The sequence below is a fragment of the Poecilia formosa genome, unplaced genomic scaffold (assembly GCF_000485575.1).
Source record: "Poecilia formosa unplaced genomic scaffold, Poecilia_formosa-5.1.2 Scaffold327, whole genome shotgun sequence".
Classification (NCBI taxonomy): domain Eukaryota; kingdom Metazoa; phylum Chordata; class Actinopteri; order Cyprinodontiformes; family Poeciliidae; genus Poecilia; species Poecilia formosa.
The window spans coordinates 263069-284070 of NW_006800266.1; the positions used below are offsets into that span (position 1 = coordinate 263069).

Sequence of the window (21002 nt, forward strand, 5' to 3'; positions counted from 1 at the left end):
TAATCAGGATAATCATCTATATGCATGTTGTAAATGTAGCCTGAAAAAAAGTAATCCAAAAAATAAATTATTAAAGACTGCATGAGGACATTTTATAAATTAGCAATCAATTCATGCATGAATCATGATGACCTCACTCACTTTTTCCTGTTTTCCATCATCATTTTTTATGTATGTAGGTGCACAATGCATTTTGATTTAAAATATGTTTGTGTATAATAACTAGTGGTGAAACTCGAGTAAAAATTATTGAATCAAGGTAATTAATTATTTGCAATTAATCATGTTTTAATCATGTTTATGTATTTGTCACATATTGACAAAATAGACAACATTCCTGGTTCAAAAGCATTTTTGCTGCTAAATTATTGAATAAATAGACACATAAACTCAACAACAAAATATTAACTGTTTTAAGTTGTTGTATTTAACCATGAGATTGGTGCAAAGTGTTATTTGTATGTTAAAAAAATTGTTTAATTGTGTTTAATTTTTTTACACGCTAAAATCTATATAATTAATTAACTGACATTAACACTTTGAATGCCAGTCCAATAATAGCACTCTATATTGTGTGTGTTTTAAGTACAAAAATACAAAAAAATAAAAAATAACATAACATATTTTTAGTCTGCTCTCTGAACATGATTATATGTCATTATCTCTAGATCCCTTAGTTTACTTTTTCTCTTCATTATTCAGAACTCACTTATTTTCCCCAGGTGAACTGTTATCACAAAAAACACAAATATTGTTCATAGTAAACAAACAAACAAACTTTTCAATACATATATGTACAAACTCATGCAAGACATAGACAGATATAACATGCACATTTTGTACATTTTCAGTCATTCTAAAAAGAAAGTTATCTTGAAATATGCTCAGTTGCATATTTCTTTGAGTCTGAGTATGCCATTTCAATAACACTTGAATTTCCCCACTAAGGGACAATAGAGGTTATTTTTATGTCCTATTTTGTAGCTGTAAAAGTTCTTCATATGAAGAATGCCTTCATCTTAGAATCAGAATAATAATTAAAAAGGGCAAAATGAGCAGTATGTACATGTATGTGTGTGTGTACAGTAAATTTTTATGTAAAGAATAAAGAAAGGCAGGTTATTTTGATCTACAGGAAACTAGCTGACCACTCAGGCTATCAGACAGCCTGTGGGTAGAAACCACTTCACTGGCTGCTAATTTTTGTAAATAGCGCTCTGTAGCGCTGACCTGAAGGTAGAAGTCTAAACAGATAAATCGCATAAAACCACTGAACATCCTTTACTTCTCTACAAACTCAAAAAGATAATGGCTAAATGCCAAACTTGAAAAACAGTCAACACCTTGTGAAAATCCACTTAAATGTTTAGCACAAAAAAGCTGAAGGCTCAGTCAGTTGTGTGATGAGAAATCAGAGTTGTAAATATCAACACAGTCCTGGGACTGGAAGGTTCAGCTACACAACATTTCCAAATGTCAGATGTTTTACTTTGTAGAAGAGTGAAAGAAAAACATAAACACTGACATTGGTGTAATTGATGTCAAATCTTTTTCAGAGGAATTTAAGGGAAAAAATGAAGAATCATTAGATATGTGGTGTTCAGCTTTGGAAAATCTGATTGAAGACACTTGGTTACATCGCACTGATTGTCCTGATTATTTGGTCTTTAGTTCAATCCACATTTTTCTTGTTCAACAGTTTGTTTTATTCTTGTATTCATGCAAATACACTGGGTTGACTGGGAATGTTTTAAGTGTGCCAAAATGAAATGAAACATTTGAATCTGGACAAATGGAACTAAAAATTCTAATTTCATTGCACTACAAGTTAAATTCTAGCTAAATATTAGATTAGAATAAAATAGAAATAACCTTAATTATCTTACAGTGGATAACTTCAGGTGTCAAAACATAGATCACACGAAAGATCAAACAGTGTTCAAAATATAAAACAATAATAACAATAATAATAATACACTATAACAGGGGTGATCAAGTCCAATCCTCCATCCTGTAACTTTTAGATGCATCCTCACTCCAACAGACCAGGATCAGCTCTGAACAGACCTGCTAATGAGCCATTCATTTGATTCAGGTGTGTTGGAGCAGGGAAGCATCTGAAAGCTGCAGGATAGCAGCTCTCGAGGACTGGACTTGAGCATCCCTGCCGTAAGATATACTACACTGACTTTTTGTATGTTTTTGTATATTTTAAATCTTGTGCTGATACGAGAAGTGCCTTGGAATCCCCTCAGGAGTAGTTGCTAGGAGAGTGTTGCTAGGGAGAAAGATGTCTGGGTTTCCCGCCTCGACTTGTCTCCACAACCTGACCTCACATGCATGAATGTTTTGACAGAGGAATGGATTTTTCAAGTACCACAACAAAAATCCACAGCAGATGATTTTTTTCTGGACCATTTCAGTCTTCAGTTTTGTTTCTTCCATCTAGAACAAAGCTGACTGAAAACAAAGTGGTGCATTATGGCTTAAGATTTTTTTTTTCTCTTTTCTACTTTTATGCAGTAAAAAGTAAGTTCTGATATTTATGAGAGTCATAGTCACAGTTTTTGTTCAACCAGTTTCCTGTTATACTTAAATTATTTACTTCTTAATTTCATTTTCTATCTTTGTAAAAATGTAAAGAGTTAACCTTATAAATTTAAATTACATTGGAAATCAAACAAAAAAAAGTGAACGACGACTCATTTATTGCAAAAAATAGAAATGTGGTTGACATTTCACTATTGAGCATTCAGGCAATTAAATAAGTTGTTGAGTTACTACTTTCTTAAAAATGTCAGCTATATTGTATTACTATAAAATTTCACAACTTAAACCAATTGTGGGAATTCCAGTGGGGGAAAAAAAACAGTCTGCTGCAGTAAATTTTCTTCGATTCGATACGGCAGAGTTGCCATGGCCTTTTCTCCAAGGTTCAAGAATTAGGTTTCTGGCCTACTTTGCCTTATCTCTCCCCTGACAGCTAATCACTAGATTAGGTGGGATGTGACCACCCTCACTTACCTAATTGCTATGTGAGGGGTGTGTTTTAGAAAGATTCCTGACAGCCAGCGTCCTTAGAAGTGCACTCTTCAGAAGAAATCTGCCTCCGCTTCACATCTTAACTTGGATTTCCAAAAGGCTTCCGTTTGTTACCAGCCGTCTATCCAGGCCTAACTTTTGTTTTTCTTTTGTCTGACTTATGGCGAGTTCTGGAGTATTCAGACTTTTGCCAAGCTGTTTTAATATCCCTCTTTTCATAGACCATATAATTATGCAATTTGACATTTGGAAAATAAATTTACTTAATAGAAACACTAAACAATTTAGAAAAAAATTAACTGTTGATAAAAAAGTTTTGGCGGTAGGATGAGGTGGTTTCCTTGGCTGTATTAAAATGTATTTATTTCAAAAAGGTGCAATGGAAACACTTTTTTGCATCAAGATGAAGATGACAGGAAGTGGCGGGTGGATGATGGCATGTTTTTTCTTTTTTAATGACTGATCACCTGAACCACTTATTCATGTCTAAAAAGCATGAAAGCAGAGATCCATCCTGCTACTGGTGTTGTAATGGTGCCAAGGATATTTTCTGGACTCACTTTGGATCAAGTGAGGAACATTTAAGTTCCACTCACTCCATTAATGTTGTCGGTGTCAAATCTTTTCTGATCACACTGTAGCGGTCTACTGATGTCTGCTCAATCCATTACAGTACTTTGTATTGGGACTTGATGGAACAAGACACTCAGAGATTCAAAGTCACTGAACTGAGGTACAAAGAACTGAGGCAGTTCTGGAGACAAAAGGTCCAACACAGTCTGCCTAATAAAGATGGCAGACTGCTGCTGTCAAGCTTGGCCATCAACACTGGAATGACATTAAGACGTTCTGCCTGGGGCTGTGTGATGACACAGTTGCTGCCACTGTTGCCTTGGAGCAAGAAGGTTCTGAGTTTTCAGATTCTGACCTGGAGTTTTTCTGAGTGCAGTTTGCATGGATTCACTCACATACCTCATATTGCTGCTCTACCTACAGTCCAAAATGCATAGTAGGTTATATGGTTCTTCTAAATTGCCCTTCAGTGTGTGTGTGTGTGTGTGCATGTGCGTGTACTAGCATAGCTGTTCTTCCTGTAAGAGGCTGTATCCCACCTCTCATCCAATGATTCCTGGCTAGACTTCTTTTATTTGTATTTTAGAATCTTGTTCAGAAATGTATTTCATTTTAAAAAGCTGCACCTGCATTGATGCATGAGTTGGTTTCCAGTGTATCTGTTTAGTAATTATCTTTCTGTGAAATGGCATTTGAGCTTTAGCTAAATTTATTATGCATGGAAGCTGTAGAGTTAATCTACAGGAAAATCTGATGGGAGGCCCTGCTGTCTTACCTTGAGGCCCTGGGTTTTATTGCACTACTGCTCCCTTCCTCTCTGCCTTGATTAGAATATAAATAAAATTCAAATGTATTCGCATCCTACAAACAAATACATCCCTGTAAAATTATTGGCAACTCTTATTCTATTTTTATTGAAGGTGGACAAAGAGAAAACCTTTGCATTCTGAGGAAGAAATGAATTGACCCTGTAACATAATAAAAATGTTAATACATAACAATAGTTCCACTAAGGACTGGTTAAGAACCTCATTGGTTAACTGCCACCCAAGAAAAACACCTTCATACACTTCAATGTATGAAGGTGACTCCGGTATCCTCATGACAATTTGGGGTTTTGACATGCTATGATGTGTCTTCAAATGTTTTATCTTCTCATAGTTGACATTTGGACTTGAAGATACTGTTGACTCAGAGAGGCATATGGCTACAGAAAGCATCTAACTACAGGTTTCTCAGCTAAGGGGGCCAGACTGCCTGTCCAGGCCCAGGTTGTCCAAATGTCTTCATGTTTTCTTCTTTTTTGTTCAATTGGTGAAACAAGGTTGGTTGTTCTAATTATTCCAGCTAAGCCACATTATTTTGTCAGGGATAAAAACAAAATGTATTTGACACAAATATGTAAAGCTTTTTATTACAGAATGCAGAATGCTATCAAGTTGGGGAACTACATTAGAACTTTTTATGATTTATGGTCCATTCAGAATGAGTCATATTTACTTTTTGTATACTCATGCTGCATACAGTGTTCCTGGGTTTAGAGGGACAGGGAATTGACTTGTCGCTTAGCTGCCATGTAGCTGAGCAGCTCTGCTCCTTCCTTTTTCTGTCACTTCCCATAAAGTGCGCAGTCAGTCAGGTCCTCTAGACCTTAACTCAAATGAATCGGAGTTTTCCTTCAGCCTCTACCGCCCCAAACTCTTGATGCACCATGCTCTTACATTTTGTGGTTTTATTTTAGAGGATAGGAAATTGACAGGCTACACCTTCCATTTGTTTTTACTTATCTTCCCCTTTGTTCAATTAAAATGTGAACATGCAAGTCACGAACTGATTAGCCTGTACTAATCAGATTTACAAAACCAATTTAATCTGCAGCTTCCCGCATGGTTACTTTGTCACCAATGTGACAAAGAAAAGATTGTTTTCTTGTGAAAGCACCGACCAAAAAGATCCACTGCCTGCCCCCCTTATCTTTCTTATTGCACCTCTCTTAATTGCTCATTAGGACAGTAAAATTTGGTTTTAATCACTTTCTAATTTAGACGATCAAAAGTTCATTAGAGCTAATGTCCAAACTTCAAACAGGCACAAAGTGGCTGATGGTGTCTAGACACAAATGACATTACTTGGCCAGGATGAATGCACATCACATTAAAGCTTTTAATGAATGTTTTTTTTTTGTTTTGTTTGTTTAAGCTCTTCACTTAGATGTTTTACATCGTGCATAAACTTTAGCAAAAAAAAAAAAAAAGTAAGCAAATTTCTTTTCATTATATTTTGCTAGAATAGTGCTTCCTGGCAGTGGTGGGTACTGCAAATTGAAAAGTTAGTTGCACTAATCCTAAAGTGCTACAATGACATGGTATTTAGTGGAAGTTAATGCTAAAGCGCTAATTTCAACCCAAATTAAATCTGCCCCTGAAACAGTACAAACCTCAAGCACCAATGAGGTTCTGAAATGATAATTTACGTGTCTTATAATGCCCGTAAATGTTCATATCTGGTTCTCTACTGTCTGTGTTAGATTTTTTTTCCCCTCTGTTTCTTGTCTGAAATAAAGTTCTTGAGGGAAAAAAGTGCGGTTTTGAATTTTCTACTGAAAGTCTACAAAACTGAAAAGTAAATTAGCGCTTTAGAATGTATCTGAAAAAAAAATGAATTTAGGGAGCGCTATGTATGCTAACCGTTTCACAAGTTAGCAAATGCGCTAATCAAAAAAAAAAAAATAGCTCCATTGTTACCACTGTTAGTGAAAGTGAGCCCACCACTGCTTCTTTGTTATAAATCTTAGAACCTTTGAAAGTTGTTTTATTTTATTGTCAATCAGGGATTTCAACTTAAATCACATAAGAGCCTTAGCAGGACTTGGTAAAAGTCGATAGCATTTGATTCAGCTGTACCAGAAGCTCAAACAAGAGTCAAAAGCAGAATGAGCTTTTTAATTTTGACAGATTTTTTTCGTGACAATAACCTGAGTACTGACCCATGCTTCTCAATCCACAAATGCAATTTCCATAGAGATGTGGTGAAGGGGAAATAAACCGACTTTCAGACATAAAAGATTCATTAGCGCTTAACATTGTTATTTAAGACAAAGCAAAGCAAAAACAAACAAAAAAAAAGAAAGAAAGAGAAGGTACTAATGCTCTTCCTTTTTCATTTAGTTTACATCCTGATCATGTTTTCATTTTGTCCAAATGGTTCCCTCTTATTTTTGAAGTTATTCAAATTATTAGGTAGCAGCATATCTGTGAAGAAGTCTTATTAATTCTGCTCTGTTCTGCTGGTTTGCCAGAAGTTTAATAATTTAGGATCCAGTATGTTCTCATATTTACCACAAATAGGAGGAGGTAGGAGGTAAGAAAACTAATTTCCTTAAAGGGTGCTGGTTTGGCTTTTAATAAAGAATTGTTTACTCACCTCCAGCAACAACGAACGTAATGAAATTGGAATTGAGAGCCAATGTTTTGATATCTGCCAGGTGCTGCAGGTGCCAACATACAGAAACCAAATGGGCTTTTTTGCTACAGCTGAAACTGTTTTTATTTTAATCCCCATTTTCACCTCTCTCTTCTTTCTGCTTCTCTTCCAGTGGTTGTGCTATATGTGCAAGGTGTGGGAACCAAAGAGTGGAGGGAGGTAAGTTGAGAAACCTAACATTAATGTCTAATATCAGAGAATGCTTTCTGTGTATAAATGATGTAAGGGAGATGGGTTACTAGTCCAGAAGTTGCATCTTAAACTGACAGCTTTCCAACTTTGGGCAAAACAAGCAACAAATTCCTGTAATACCTGGCCCATTCTGGTGAGGTAAAAGGTTGACAAATCCCAAATAAAAAGGACCTGCTGATTTTATTGTGCTACACCAAATTAACTGCTGTCATGACTGAAGGGAAGAAGAAAGATGATAATTGTATTGCCCTCACAAATAAACTCATAGCCATTTGAAGCCAGACTTTTTTTTTTAATCAGGATCATGTTCGATTGATTTATTTCGGCTTCTGTGAGTTTCTTCATGCTCTTATGTGTCACGCATTTTTATGTTTAGGCTAAGTTTTGATTTTTCTTAGCCATCTGAAATCCAAAGTTGACCACATTGTGTTATTGAAGGCACTGAGGGTTTTTTTGGTTGTTGTTTTTTGTTTTTTTTTACTGCTGATCCACTCCCCATGACTTTCTATTCCACTTCGAAGGTCCTAATCAGAAACCCGGTACAAACTGTGCCACAATTAGTGGAGTAAACAACTTGTCACCAGCTGTACACACTATGATACTCTACTTTGGCAAATGCTGTACAATTAGAGGCCCAAGCTTGTGGAGACAAAGGCTGCATCCAATGGAGCATGGAACTCTGTTCAAATAAATAAGTAGATGGATAAATAAAGAAGTTGGTTTTTCTGAGAGCAAAATTTTTTGTTTTATGAATTTAAATATGTGTAAGCCATACTGGAAACAACCTTGCACCTTTCTTGTATGCTTTATCACAAGTATGCCTAATTTTCTGCATTATTGCAAAAATTACAAAATCTGATCAGATCTCCAACTTGAATGTACTCTTTTAATATTCTGGAAATTTGCATATCTTCCGTAAAGATGAAACCAGAGTGAAGACGGGTGACCATGAACAATCAGAAAGTGTTGCACAAAGTATCATTGCCTCAACAGGTAACTGGATGAAATTGATCCATTGAAAACATAACTCTAAAGCAGTGTACTGGATTAGGAAACATCAAAAATTTATGTAAAAGATTTTAGCTTCAGGTAATTCCCTAAAGCTAAATTTTCAATATCAGAGCAAATACTCAAAGTTATACCTTTTGAACAACTTAACTCTGATCTGTGAAGGGTAATATTTTTAGGATAATACCTTTAAAGAACCATGAACATTTGATGCAGAATAAATTATCTTATACTTACTTATACTGTCTGGTCATCAATACGACAGATGGGACAGAAGACAAAAGCAAATATCTCTCATTAAAGGGTTTTCAAAGCAATGTGAAACTTCTACACTCATAAACAGCCTTCTGAAGTTTGTTTGTACTACTCATGTTTATTTGCATTGAATATTTCTTGTGTTGTGGTGACGTAAAGGACAAATGAACTACCTAATCCACTTTGGTGATTTTTTGTTTTTGATATTAATTCATTACTAAATGAATACAGAGCTTACCCCAGTGTATCATGAGCCTGGCGGGCCACCAAGCTTTACTTGTCCACCCACCAGACTAAGCCTTGTTTGCTTAATTAGAATAGAGTTTTTTATACATCAGTATCGGCCAATTAAGTCAGATTTATGGTTGATGCATTGAGCTAGATATGAGCGGTACTGTCCCCCACCGGGCCCTTGGTCTCACACCCTATTATGAATTTTTGTAACTTTTAAAATTTTTTGACACAAGATAATGGCAAACATATGTATTTATACAACTTAATTTCAACTAGCTATTTATCACTTGGACGGTATCTTTTTCTACTAGTCTGTACACAGTTTGGCATTGGTTGTCAGTATAACAATTAATCTGACATCTGACATTGACAACAATAACCATCAATCATTGATGTACAATAAAGGGAGTCAAACCTGAAGTAGACAATTCATGGGTGAAAAAAAAAAAAAAAGAATATTGTATTGGTTGTCAACTCACAAACTTGGGTCTTATATTTGTCACCATTATTTCTTCACCTTTCCTTCAGCAACACTGCAGTTTGTTTAGAGTGTAATGTTCCAGTGTGCCTCGCCATTTTTTATTGTTGCAGCTGCTGGTACATCAGAACTCATGACACATAAAGCAGCGGCGTTTGGTGCTCTGTGAATAGAATTGGCTTGTTTTCCCCAGTCATCACATAATTTGATCTCTGCATAATTATTTGGAGTCTGGGTTTTATTGGTGATCTACAATTGACACATAGTATTGTCTTTCGATTCTAAACTAATGCCAGATTTCCATACACAACCTGCCACTGCTTTCACCTAGGGTTTTATCGCTCCGGGCGTTTTTGTGGATACAGCCAAGAACTCGACATGTTTCAGCTCGGGACCGTTCTGGTCTCCAACCACACCGTTTGTTTGCTGCAGGGGGTTCTGCTGGAGCAAAGCCCTCTCCCTCACAGCGCTCTGTGGCAGGTGCTTTATGATGCTGTTTCTTTCCAGTTTCCTCTCTGGTAGTCAGCAGTTCTTTATGTGCTTACAGCCCCTCGCCCCACACCCCCCCACTCACTCTCATTTCTCAAATTTTTCCTTGTCAAGTTTTGTGCAAAGGATTGGAAAAATTCTTAGAGTAGGGGATGATGTTAGTCAACCTGAGTCAAACCTGAAGCAAGATGTTTGCTTTGACCCTGTAAGTAAGATGTTGAACTTAACAGCATCTTTAAAAAAGCACCATTGACCACTGTGTTTTCAAACAGTGGCTGCATTTACATTACAAATGTGCACAAATCTTTGGCAGTATTCCGCTAATGTCAAAAAAACCACAATTTTGCAATTGCAGTGTTTCCATTAAATTAGAAATGCACTTAAAATCATACGTGAATAAGTTGATTCACGCGAAAACATGCCTCACCATCAGACTGCGTCTGCTTCCTGATGTCTTTTTCTCCATAGTTTTGCACCAGTAGTAACATCCTGTTGTTGACAACGCGACTCGTGATGCCATAGAAATGTTACCAATGCAGTTTTGAGAAACAAACAAGTTTTGATACGGATGAAAAAAAAAACAGCCTCAACCTAGTGGCAAAACCTTTTATAGATAAATGTGTTTTTTGAAATTATTGTGTTTCTATTGAGCGGATTTAGTTTTGAAATGTCAAACTGCCCAATTAGATGGCCAATGGAAACAAAATCTGCTGATAAGTTAATACTTTACAAGGAAAGCTGATGGCTTCACCTTTCAAATGTTTTTTTGTTTTTTTTCTAATGGCTATAGCATTACCTTAAAAAATAATGCTGTTTTAGAGATTTAAAGATTTATTCTGGGAAAAGTATTGGGAAACAAAGTTGATCTGCAGGAACCCACCACAATACTGCTTTAAATATATATATATATATATTTAATGGCTCTTATTCACAACAATTTGCAAAAGAGAATTAGAATCACTGGAAAATAAAAGTATTCTCAGAAGTCTCAGTTCTCGGCAGAGGGATGCAGTGAGGGTCTTAAGGTTTGGAGTCAAACCACAAACAGCTGTGTTGAGGACTAATTACTTGTGTGTGGGGGACCTGCTTTACCTCTATGCCACCCCACACACTGCTGCTTTTACTTGCTGATGTTCTGTCCTTGCATAACAGAATCCTTTCACTTCAGCTGCTGTGTTTTTGTTCTTGGCTGGCTCCATAGCAACGTCTCTCAACCCATAACTTTTTCCTCAGCGTTAAGACTTGTGATCAGGATTTTATTTACAAAGGACAGTTGACCGTGACTTCCCACAATCAAATGGTTATAAGAAGATGGTAAAAAGAAAAAAAAAAAAAAATCTGAAATTGGTTTGAAATTCTTAGAAAAATCTGGTACCTCATAGAACTAATTTCTAAGGCATTGTTTAAAGCAGAACGCTGTCTGTGTTTTTGGAAGCTTATTGGGGAAAAGCTCCACATTTAGAGTTTAGATGAGAAAGCCAAGGCACCTTGAATCTGCTGTAGTTGTCATGCCAAGGCACTAGAAGGCGCTGTGATTTTAGCATATTGTCAAAACACGTGTGCTTTGTTCCCGCAGGGTTCAATTCTAGGACCGCTATAGAAGTTGTACGGTGAAGCGACAATTGCTTGTCGGTCTCAAACTAATTTGGACATCATATTTTGAGCTCGTATATGTAGATGTAGAAAAAGTTTCAACTTTTGTTGATACTGTCGCATTCTGTTTGTTTTACACTATGTGGCAGACAATCTTCACTTTTTGCTGTCGTTTGTTGTTTCCTGGTTGCAAACTGGACGTCTTTCTTTAGAAAACCTCTTTAAGTTGTGAATCTCCAATGATTTAAACTTCCCTTTTCTACAAAATAAAACAAGCAAAAACTGATTTCTTAAATAATCAGAATTACTGTATGTTTAGTTTATTGTTGTAAATAAAAAAATCTTAGAAATATTATGACCTGAGAATACTTTTGAATTGACAGTTTTGACACGCATAACAAAACGTGTGGACGGCACTGCCATAAGACTTCCTGCTGAAACAAAATGGTGTCTGAACTAACATTAGCCATTTTATTTTTTTACTTTGTTTTGAGAAATTTCACCAGGTATATTTCTGGTTAGACTGGATGTTAGCTGCATAGTATACCAAAAGCTAATAGTCAATTACAACAAATTTCCACTCACCCAGTGGCAGTTATAAAGTACATTAGTGTGTTATATTAGTTGAATTTATTTAAGGGATATTTATGTGAGTCATAATTACTTTTCTCTTGTAATGTAGGTGGGGGCAATCAGCTCTATCAGCAAATGCTGTTTAGCAATGTGTGTAAGCAAATGTTTTGGGAAAAGATGAACTGACTTGCCCATGCTCCAGGGCCATTCATCAACAAGTATGTTTCTGTCAAATCACACCCACTAACTCTTGAAAGCTCTCTACAAGGACGACTCTGAACGCACTCTACCACTGAACGCCATGCAGGTCTTACTGCTGTCAACACATACTTTGGTTTTAAGCTTTTATCTTTTATGTTTATGTAACAGTTCCTTTAGCTTAAGCTCAAACTTTTCCATTTAGTAAATGTGACAGGCTTCCGTGAGAACCTCAGTTGAATTTTAATAGAGACCATACAATCATTTCATAGAATCTTTTCATGATAGATAGAAGATGTCTCTTCTGCACACATCAATACGACACCCTCAACAAGAAAATCCTTAAATTATATTTTATTTGGAATAAATCTTTTCATAAAATATTAGAGAAAAACATTAAAGCTTTATTTTTTGTGACATGTGTTATCAAATTTGGCACAAAGATATTTTTAAGCTTACTTTTATTCAAAGTTATAATTTAAAAAAAAAATAATGAAGTACCTGAAATATTAAGGTTTAGAAAACTGTAGAACAGATTTATATTTGGTGTTCAGTTTTGGGATAAGCAATAAATCAACTTTGTTCATATCACCAGTTATTAGGTTAAGGGACGATTAATTTTTCATACAAGGTCAGACTGGTTAGAGGAGCTTTTTTTCTCCTAATGAATAAAATTCTCAATCAACCATGTTAAATGGTATAGAAGATTAAGTTCTGTGATGTTGGCAAAAAAGGGTAAGAAAAAGTATTACCAATAATGCCAACAATTGCTCCATTCATAATCTCTTTAAAAAAGAGACTTTATAAAATTTTTAGTAACAATGCTAACATTTGAATTTTTTGCCGTTAAATCTTTGACAATTTGCCAAATGTGCCACTAATAATGTTTAGCATTGCGGTATTCAGTGAGTGAATAAAAAAAGAATACTAAACATTGAGTGCATATTTGAAAAGGAATCTTAATTTTTTCATATTGAACATGTCCCAAAACATTTGCTGGTTTTGTTGTAAACCAAGCTTCCCCAAGCAAGGTAAGGACTGTACATATACACATACAGTTGTATGAAAAAATCTTAAATATTTCAAATCACCAAACAAACATTACCATTGGATAAAAATAACCTGTGTATATAGAAGAAGCAATTTTCAAATGATTATTTCATTCATTAAGGGAAAAAAGCTATCCAAACCAACCTGACCCTGTGGGGGAAAGTAATTCCCTCCCATGTTTAATCATGCATTAAATGTGATTAAACTACACTTTTAGAAAGCTGGGCTCAATTTCACAAGGCAAACTCAGGCGTGATTATTACCTGACTTGAAGATATGATAAAACTTTATAATGCTTTATCATATCTCCGATGGCTGAAATATCCCAAAAAACAACTCATCTAAAAAACAACAACAAAGAAAAACAGTAGAAAAACAAAGTTATTAATTTGAAAAGGGCTACAGGCCATTTCTATGACTTTGCAAGCTAAATGTGAGAGCCATAACCTACAACTCAAAGACAATGGTAAACATTTCCAGGAGAGCTCAACAAAAATTCAGCTAAGGTCAGTGCTCAAGTTTTAACAATAAGGAAGAGAAATGGGACTAAATTGGCCTCAGTGGGAGAGTTCCAAGGTTAAAATCACTGCTGACCAAAAAGGACATGATGGCTGTCTCACATTTATGAAAAAAAATCTTGATGATCCCCAAGACTTGGGGGAAAGTATTCTGAATGACTCAAATGTACCAAGACACAGCTTTTGAGTGGTGCAAACAAAGTATGGACTTAAATCCATTTGAGATATTGTAGTATGACCTTCCACACTTGTACTCAAAAAACTACAACATGTCTGATTTAAAACTTATTTAAGATGAAAAATGGGACAAATTTCCTCAGTGGTGACGCTGAAGACTTGCTAGTTACGCAAAACTCTTGCGTAACTAGCAAGAGTTTTGCTAGTTACGCAAGCAAAACTAGCTTGCTAGTTTTGCTTGCGTAACTAGCAAAACTCTTCTATGGGTGGCACAACTAGACATGAGGTTTAAACAATTACTTTTCCACATAGAGCCAGCTTGATGTTTAATAATCTGAAATATTTGACAAAAACAAAAACTGAAGAGGCTTTTTCAAAGCACTGTGCACAGTTCAGTTTGCAGTCTCATCACTTTACTGATACAGTACATGCATTAGGATGGCAAGTGTACAAGTAAAAATCTCATGAATCTATCCAGTGTACACAGACAATACTGGCAACATATACAGGCTTTTCAGAGAGCCATACTTACCTTCAGACAATTAAAACATTTCCAATGGTGACAAATCAATTCCCTAATTTGCAACAACAAGGCGCCGATTAACCAATCTCGTCTCTGAAATTATTAACCAAACTGGTCCCCCAAGGCCAAAAATAGAAACAAAGCAAACAAACATCATTGGACTTTCCTGCCGAGATCGATGCGGCGAGTACTTCTGAGGTCCGATGCACCTCCCTGTTCGGTTTTGGTAATGGATAGGCTGGGGACACAGTTGATAGCACGGATTATGTGCGCCGGCCTCTGAAGACACGAGTCGAGGTATTGAGGCTGTGGTGAGGCAGTGCCAAAATCAATAGCTCATTACACGGTGCTGTCGGGCCAGACCTGCGAAGGCAAGGCCGCAACCCACGGGAGGATTAGCGGTGTGATTGTCAGGCTGATGGAAAGACGCCATGGCTCTGGAGGGAAGATGGGAGCAGGCCTTACTGGGCACACAATGGGGGGGTGGGAGATGATCACTCCGATGTACCTACCCTGATTTCTCTGGGGTCAGAGACTTTAGCACAGACTCCTCGGCATTATGCAGCGCAGTCCCATATCTGTAAAATAGATTTTGTACCCACAGATTCTGTTACAAATGATTTTTCTATTCAGTTCTTTAACTATTTTCTCCTCTGTCTGTATAATGTAAAATATCAACTATTGAATCAGTGCTGATAATAATTGAAATCTTCTGTCTTTTGCAAGTTTGGCAGGACAGAAGTTATCGACAACACCCGAAATCCCGATTTTGTCAGGAAATTTGTGCTGGATTTCTTCTTTGAAGAGAAGCAGAATCTAAGGTTTGATGTGTAAGTATTTACTTGTCACCTTTTAAAAAATAATTCTCACCTTGAAAACTAGATAAAGGTACAATAATAAAATTAATAAATAATAGTATTAATGCTCTAGAGTGAACAAGCTAAGGTTGACAGCAGTGCTGATCTGAAAACAAGAATACTCTAGTACTGGACATGTACTAGCCATGTTCCCAAATGGTTTAACCTTTTTTTTCATTTGCTGTGGAGAATTTTTTTTTCATAGTGAGAAATTTATCCTCAACTTACGACTGTAAGAAGTAAAAAGAAAAGTATAATTTCCTGCTAGAAACACCAGACATCAACCTTAAGTAGCAATATCTTGGTTTAGATGTTAAAATGTCACTTTCAATAAACCATAATTCACAAAGTTTTAGTCTTTTTAGAGTCCTCAGTTTTCTTCGAAGTGTCCTCATATTGATTTGTGCTTTGCAGGTACAATGTGGACTCTAGAAGCTGTAACATATCCAAACACGTGAGTACACCATGTGAAACTAGCCTAAAGTCAAAAGACATGGGGAGTGATCTCATTATTCAGAGAATTATGTTCTGTTAAAGTTTGTTTGCAGTGAATAAGACTCGATGGGGATTCAATATGAATTTCATTTCAATTTATTATGTTCCAGATATGCCCCTTGACCCTTTCTTCATCTATTTACTTATTTGTCTTTTCTCCTTCTAAAATGACTCACTTCGTGGAGCAGAAGGTGAGTACATTTGCCTACAGATTTTTGACGTCATGACTCATTGCACCTTGTTCATTTCCATTTTCATTTGTCATCATGTGATTTTGTGACGTGAGTCATTTACTGTGGTTTATATTGAATTTTCTCCCATTCTTTCATTTTACCCATCTAATCGCGGACAAACGCAGACACCCGGAACGCTTCTCCTGTTGTGTTGCACCACATTTTGTCTGTCTGCATTTTCTCAGTGGCTCAGGTAAAAGCAACTTTCAGAACCGCACTTCAAAGCGGCTTTTGTGGTTTCTAGACTTGTGTACTATGGCACATCGTGCGCGTCGGGTCATTCACAGAGGTCGCACACACGTTTATTTTGCTGGGACTCACACCTACGGTGGACCTCGTGCCCACGCAACGCAAACATCAGCGCTCTGCTCTTGATGCTGTGCGGTGTGTTTTATTACGCCACATCGACTCTACTTGTGATGTTGCCACATTCTTTTTTATTTTTTGAAGTGTGGCGAGGTTGTAAACATAAAAATCTCTTCCTCGCTGACTCTTTCTATCCTGCTTTGATGACATTTGCTAAAAATTCCAACAGGCAGCTGAGTTATGCAGCTCTTTGTAACATCTTGACATCGTTGGGTTAATGCATTCAAGCCTGCATATGCGGTGAAATTAAACTGTAAAGTTAATGTTCAATTTAAAATCGCCCTTCACTAAAGATGAGATTGAACTTTAATGGCTTTAATATCTCCGTAACAATCCCCATCAATTTTACACTTGTTCGTAATTGCTACTGAGCTTTTTATCTCTAGGATTATCCCCATGGTGTTAACGGGATGAATCTCCTCTTCCTTGCTTTCTTAGAAATAGCCAACAATGTGTCAACAATGGTCATTATTTATCCATTATTGTGTATGTCGGGAAAAAAAGACGAGTACATTTCCACCAAAAAACTCAGACATTTTTAGATTAATCTCAGAAAGGTTTTAGAAAGAACAAGAGAATTATTTCTGAGCTTGAAAAGTCAAAAATTTGGTAGAAAATCTTTTTAGGATAATTTCAAAAAACTTAGAAAAGTCAAAAATTTCGACTTGAGACACAAATTTCCATGTTTCACTTTGTGTGCTAGTTTATGTTGATCTATGATCCAAAGTCTAAATAATTAAGTAAAGGAGGTTGTGGTTGCAATGTGACAAAATGTGAAAAGGTTTGAGGTATGTGCTTGCTTTTGCAGATGTAGGCACCATCTTTCTTCTTATATAGACAAGTAAGTTTTCTTTTTCATACTTTTTCCTCATGCCAAGGACTTTTTGGGCCAGACCTTCTGTACACTTGGAGAAATAATCGGCTCAACAGGAGGACGGCTGGAAAGGACCCTGTCGTAAGTCCCACGGGGAAATCCTTGCTTTACTTTTTTTTGTTTTTTTTGTTTGGGTGTTGTGTTAATTTATTTTGAATGCAAATTATTTTAATACCTAAAATAATATATTTTGTTCCATATCTATATTGATTACCAAAACACTTTAGCAGAAGCTTGTATTTTTTTTTAACGCTTGAAGCAAATTAAATAGTCTCATCTGTTATGATATTGGACTGGTATGCAATACTTTTCTCTGGCCTTCTATTATGTATTATTTTTCTGATACACCAAAATATATATTTTTAAAAGAAATAATTAATAAATGGTGTAACCTTAAGATATATTTTTTTTATTCTGGATATAAATGTGAACAGATTGCACTTTCAACTCTGAGGTGGCATTTTGTGTTGTCCAGAAAGAAAAGCTGGAATACAGAGCAAAGTAAATGCATCTGAACTCATTTTGTCTTTTAATATGAAGATGAGGCTGTTACCTTCACACCATGGAGGTTGGCTTGCAGAATTTGTCAACTAAAATGTGAAACAGTATATTATTCACAAGTCATAAATCAGTAGCTGCTTCTGTTTTGCCCAAAGGATTGAAAATGACATGGTTTCACATTTGATTTACTTTGGTGACTCCTTAAAAGTCACCAAAAGACTTTACTGAACTGTCTTGAAATTCAAATTTTTCATAAAAGGCCCTCATCAAGAAATAAAAAAAGGTAATTTTGTTAAATACTATTTTAAATGAATTAAAGTAATCAGAGAGATTGTTCTTTATGAAATAATAGTCTGAGCACTGCAGGCTGAAGGAGTTTTGAGTTTGGTTCAAATATTTTCTAGTTATGAATTGAGTACAGTCGTTTTATCTAACTGGGATTTTATTTTGTCTCCCTTTTATTCTAATACCATTCAAATTAATTGTAGCTTTTTTTTTTTTTTAAATAGACGGTTTAATCAGTGAATCCATTTTGATTTTCACCTGAATTACATGTTCTTCCTCGGTCAGTGGCTTTTGTTCTGACTCTGGTTGTTTTCACATTCGATGGTCTGGTGGACTCGGTTAAATTGTGGACCAAAAGAAAACAAATGTATAAAAATGCAATATTTGTTACATTTTTATGCAACAAATATCTCATGTTATGCTGTCACAAAATAGTGGCAGTTTTAACAAAGATTCATTTTTGCATAAGTTTAGTGCAGCTTAAATGCTCTGAAGATTTCTTCAGAAATCTTGCTTTTCCTCCTTTGTAGTTACAAAGGAGGAAAAGCAAGATTGACCTGTTTATAGACCTGTTTATAGTTTGGTCATTTGTTGTACAGCAAAAACTTTGTTTCGTTTGTTACCTCTTTGATTGAGACACCTTAGTATTTGTATGACATTCTCGAATGACATATTCTAAGAGGACAAGGAGTGCTTTATTGGATTGGAAGTTTTGGCCCTCCAATATTAAGGTGGGATTTGGAAAGCTACAAGCTGACATTTCCTCTGAACAAAGGTCTCATCACATAAAAAAAGTTCACCGCACACTCGTTATCCCCAGAAAGATCTCGTTATAAGTTTTTTTTTTTTTAAAGTGCCCCAGTCTGTTGTAAGAAAAAGCTCTAGAGTTTTAGCTACTGATTTCCTTAGGACACCATTAATTTTGGAATATTAAAAAACAACAACAGCATGCAGTGCAGACAAATCGTTCATGTTTCAGTTTCCATGTAATATTTATTCATTTTTTGCCACACTCTAGCAAAAAGGTGACTAGAGTGTGGCAAATCACATTTTTCAGATGTGATTCGCCAAAACAAAGTAGTGAAAACAAAACCTTTTCTACGAGAAACATCTGAAAACTGAAGTGTTTTATTCATGAACATTAGTGAGCAAACTGTATTAGAAAGACAAAGGACAACAGCAGGCAAGTCAGGGAGAAAGTTGTGGAGAAGTTTATAGTAGAGTTTGGTTATTAAACAGAATCCCAAGATTTAGAAATCTCACAGAGTCTCAGAGCAATGTTCAATCATCCAGCACAAGTGCAAACCTACCTAGACCTGTAACATACAGTCAGAGGAGGGAGGAAAAGCTCAGTCTTGTTTAGGCTACATGTAGAGAAGCAATTTTCAGCATCAAAGCTTAAACGCTCATTTTATTTCAGACATCATATAATGGAGGGATCACTCCAAATCGGCGTGGAAACTCTGGAACTATACATAGCCTCATTGAAGGAACTCAGTGTTACTGCCTTCTGCTCAGGCAGGCGGCTGACCAGAGTTTTGCTGCTGTCAGAGTGGAGACAGCCTCTGTCACTGGCTCAGACTCAGACTCTAATGTTGCCTACATATTGTTAAAACCAGGGGATAGAAAGCCATACTTAAAGTTATTCCATCAAATTTTATTTGAATAAAATCAGGAAAGGTGTATGGCCTTCATTAGCAATGTAAAAATAAGTTCTCTTTATATTGTGTCATGCTGATGAAAGACCCAGATTGTTATTTGCAGCATGTTTTGCATACCAATTACTATCAATTGTTTTAGATTATTTGTTTGTGTAGCGTTCTGCTCATCATAACTGATATCAAGAGGACAAACAAGTTAAAGTTACAAGTTAAAGTTACATCAAGCTGCTTATTATATTTTATTGCTTTGTAATTTATGCATGTGTTCAGCATGCACTCAAATCTCAAAGCAAGGCTGTTTTCATGCCTGATAGTTCAGTAGACCTGGTTAAATTGGGGACCAAAATTGACTGCAGTGTCAAACAAATCAAACACTTTGGAGAACCTGTCCCCCTCCTCGCCTGTGGTGGCGCTGCAGACAGAGCCACTTAAGGAAATGGCATAAAAACCTCTGAACAAGACATGAGTGGAACTTCCTCCTTCATAAAATGTAAAGAAAAGTGGAGTGGCGTCAGATTTTAGTGATTGTAGGATTTCTCTTTGTTTCTTGGTAAAAATTCACAAGCCATTTCTCTAGTGCTAGACTCGCATATACATTTGTTGTATTTACCCATAATGCCCTGCGCTCTAACTTTTTTCCTGTTTTTGGAGTGGTGTCCAGTCCGCTTGGCAATAACATTCGAGTGGTTGATTTCACTTCAACCAAACCATGATCATGAGTTCACTTTTTTGGTTCGCATCAGAGTTTGATTACACATTCACACCTCCGTAAATGGTGGTGTTTGCATAGTCTGGTTCTAGGCAAACGGACTAGAGCTCAATTAAGAGTGAAAAGAAGAAAGCATCTGATAAAGGAAAATCAAAAAAAGTTCCATTTGCATTTTTCTCCAAGTTGTAGAGGTTACACAGCAAACCTGGAAAAAAAAAAGATATCAAAATTGAACATTTTAGCCAGCGTGCAAAACACCAGACCTGGTAAAACCAGCCCCTGGTTCTTCGCTTTGCTTAGATAGAGGGTCTGGACCCTCAGCTATTGAGAAACACTTGTTTTCTGTAAGCATGTAGACAGTGTTGAAGTTTGAAACAATTGCATCAGATTTTACCAAGCGCTAAAGTCTGAATTAATATTGCAGCGTGAATGTGAAGGAAGCTACATTATGAAGCTTGCCAGCATTGTGTGCGCTGTACACCACCATTCCCCACTGCAAAGAACACACATCTTTGTCAGCAATAAAATGTCTTAAACATTCCTTTGCTCCAACTATCTGGAAGTGTGGCCAACATGGACTGCATGACTTCGCTGACTTCCTTTGCTGTTGTTGCCAAACTACAACTATAAATAGA

The 21002-nt window shown here is 36.2% G+C and overlaps 1 protein-coding gene across 1 annotated transcript in view; it reads left to right on the forward strand.

Moving 5' to 3' along the window:
- LOC103152771 (copine-9-like) overlaps positions 1–21002 on the forward strand; it is a 96148-nt gene that overhangs the window by 17337 nt on the left and 57809 nt on the right. Inside the window, exons 3-6 of the mRNA XM_016661367.1 lie at positions 7211–7257; positions 15113–15216; positions 15658–15697; positions 17213–17292. Of these exons, the coding sequence (XP_016516853.1) occupies positions 7211–7257; positions 15113–15216; positions 15658–15697; positions 17213–17292 (271 nt within the window). The remainder of the gene's footprint in view (positions 1–7210; positions 7258–15112; positions 15217–15657; positions 15698–17212; positions 17293–21002) is intronic.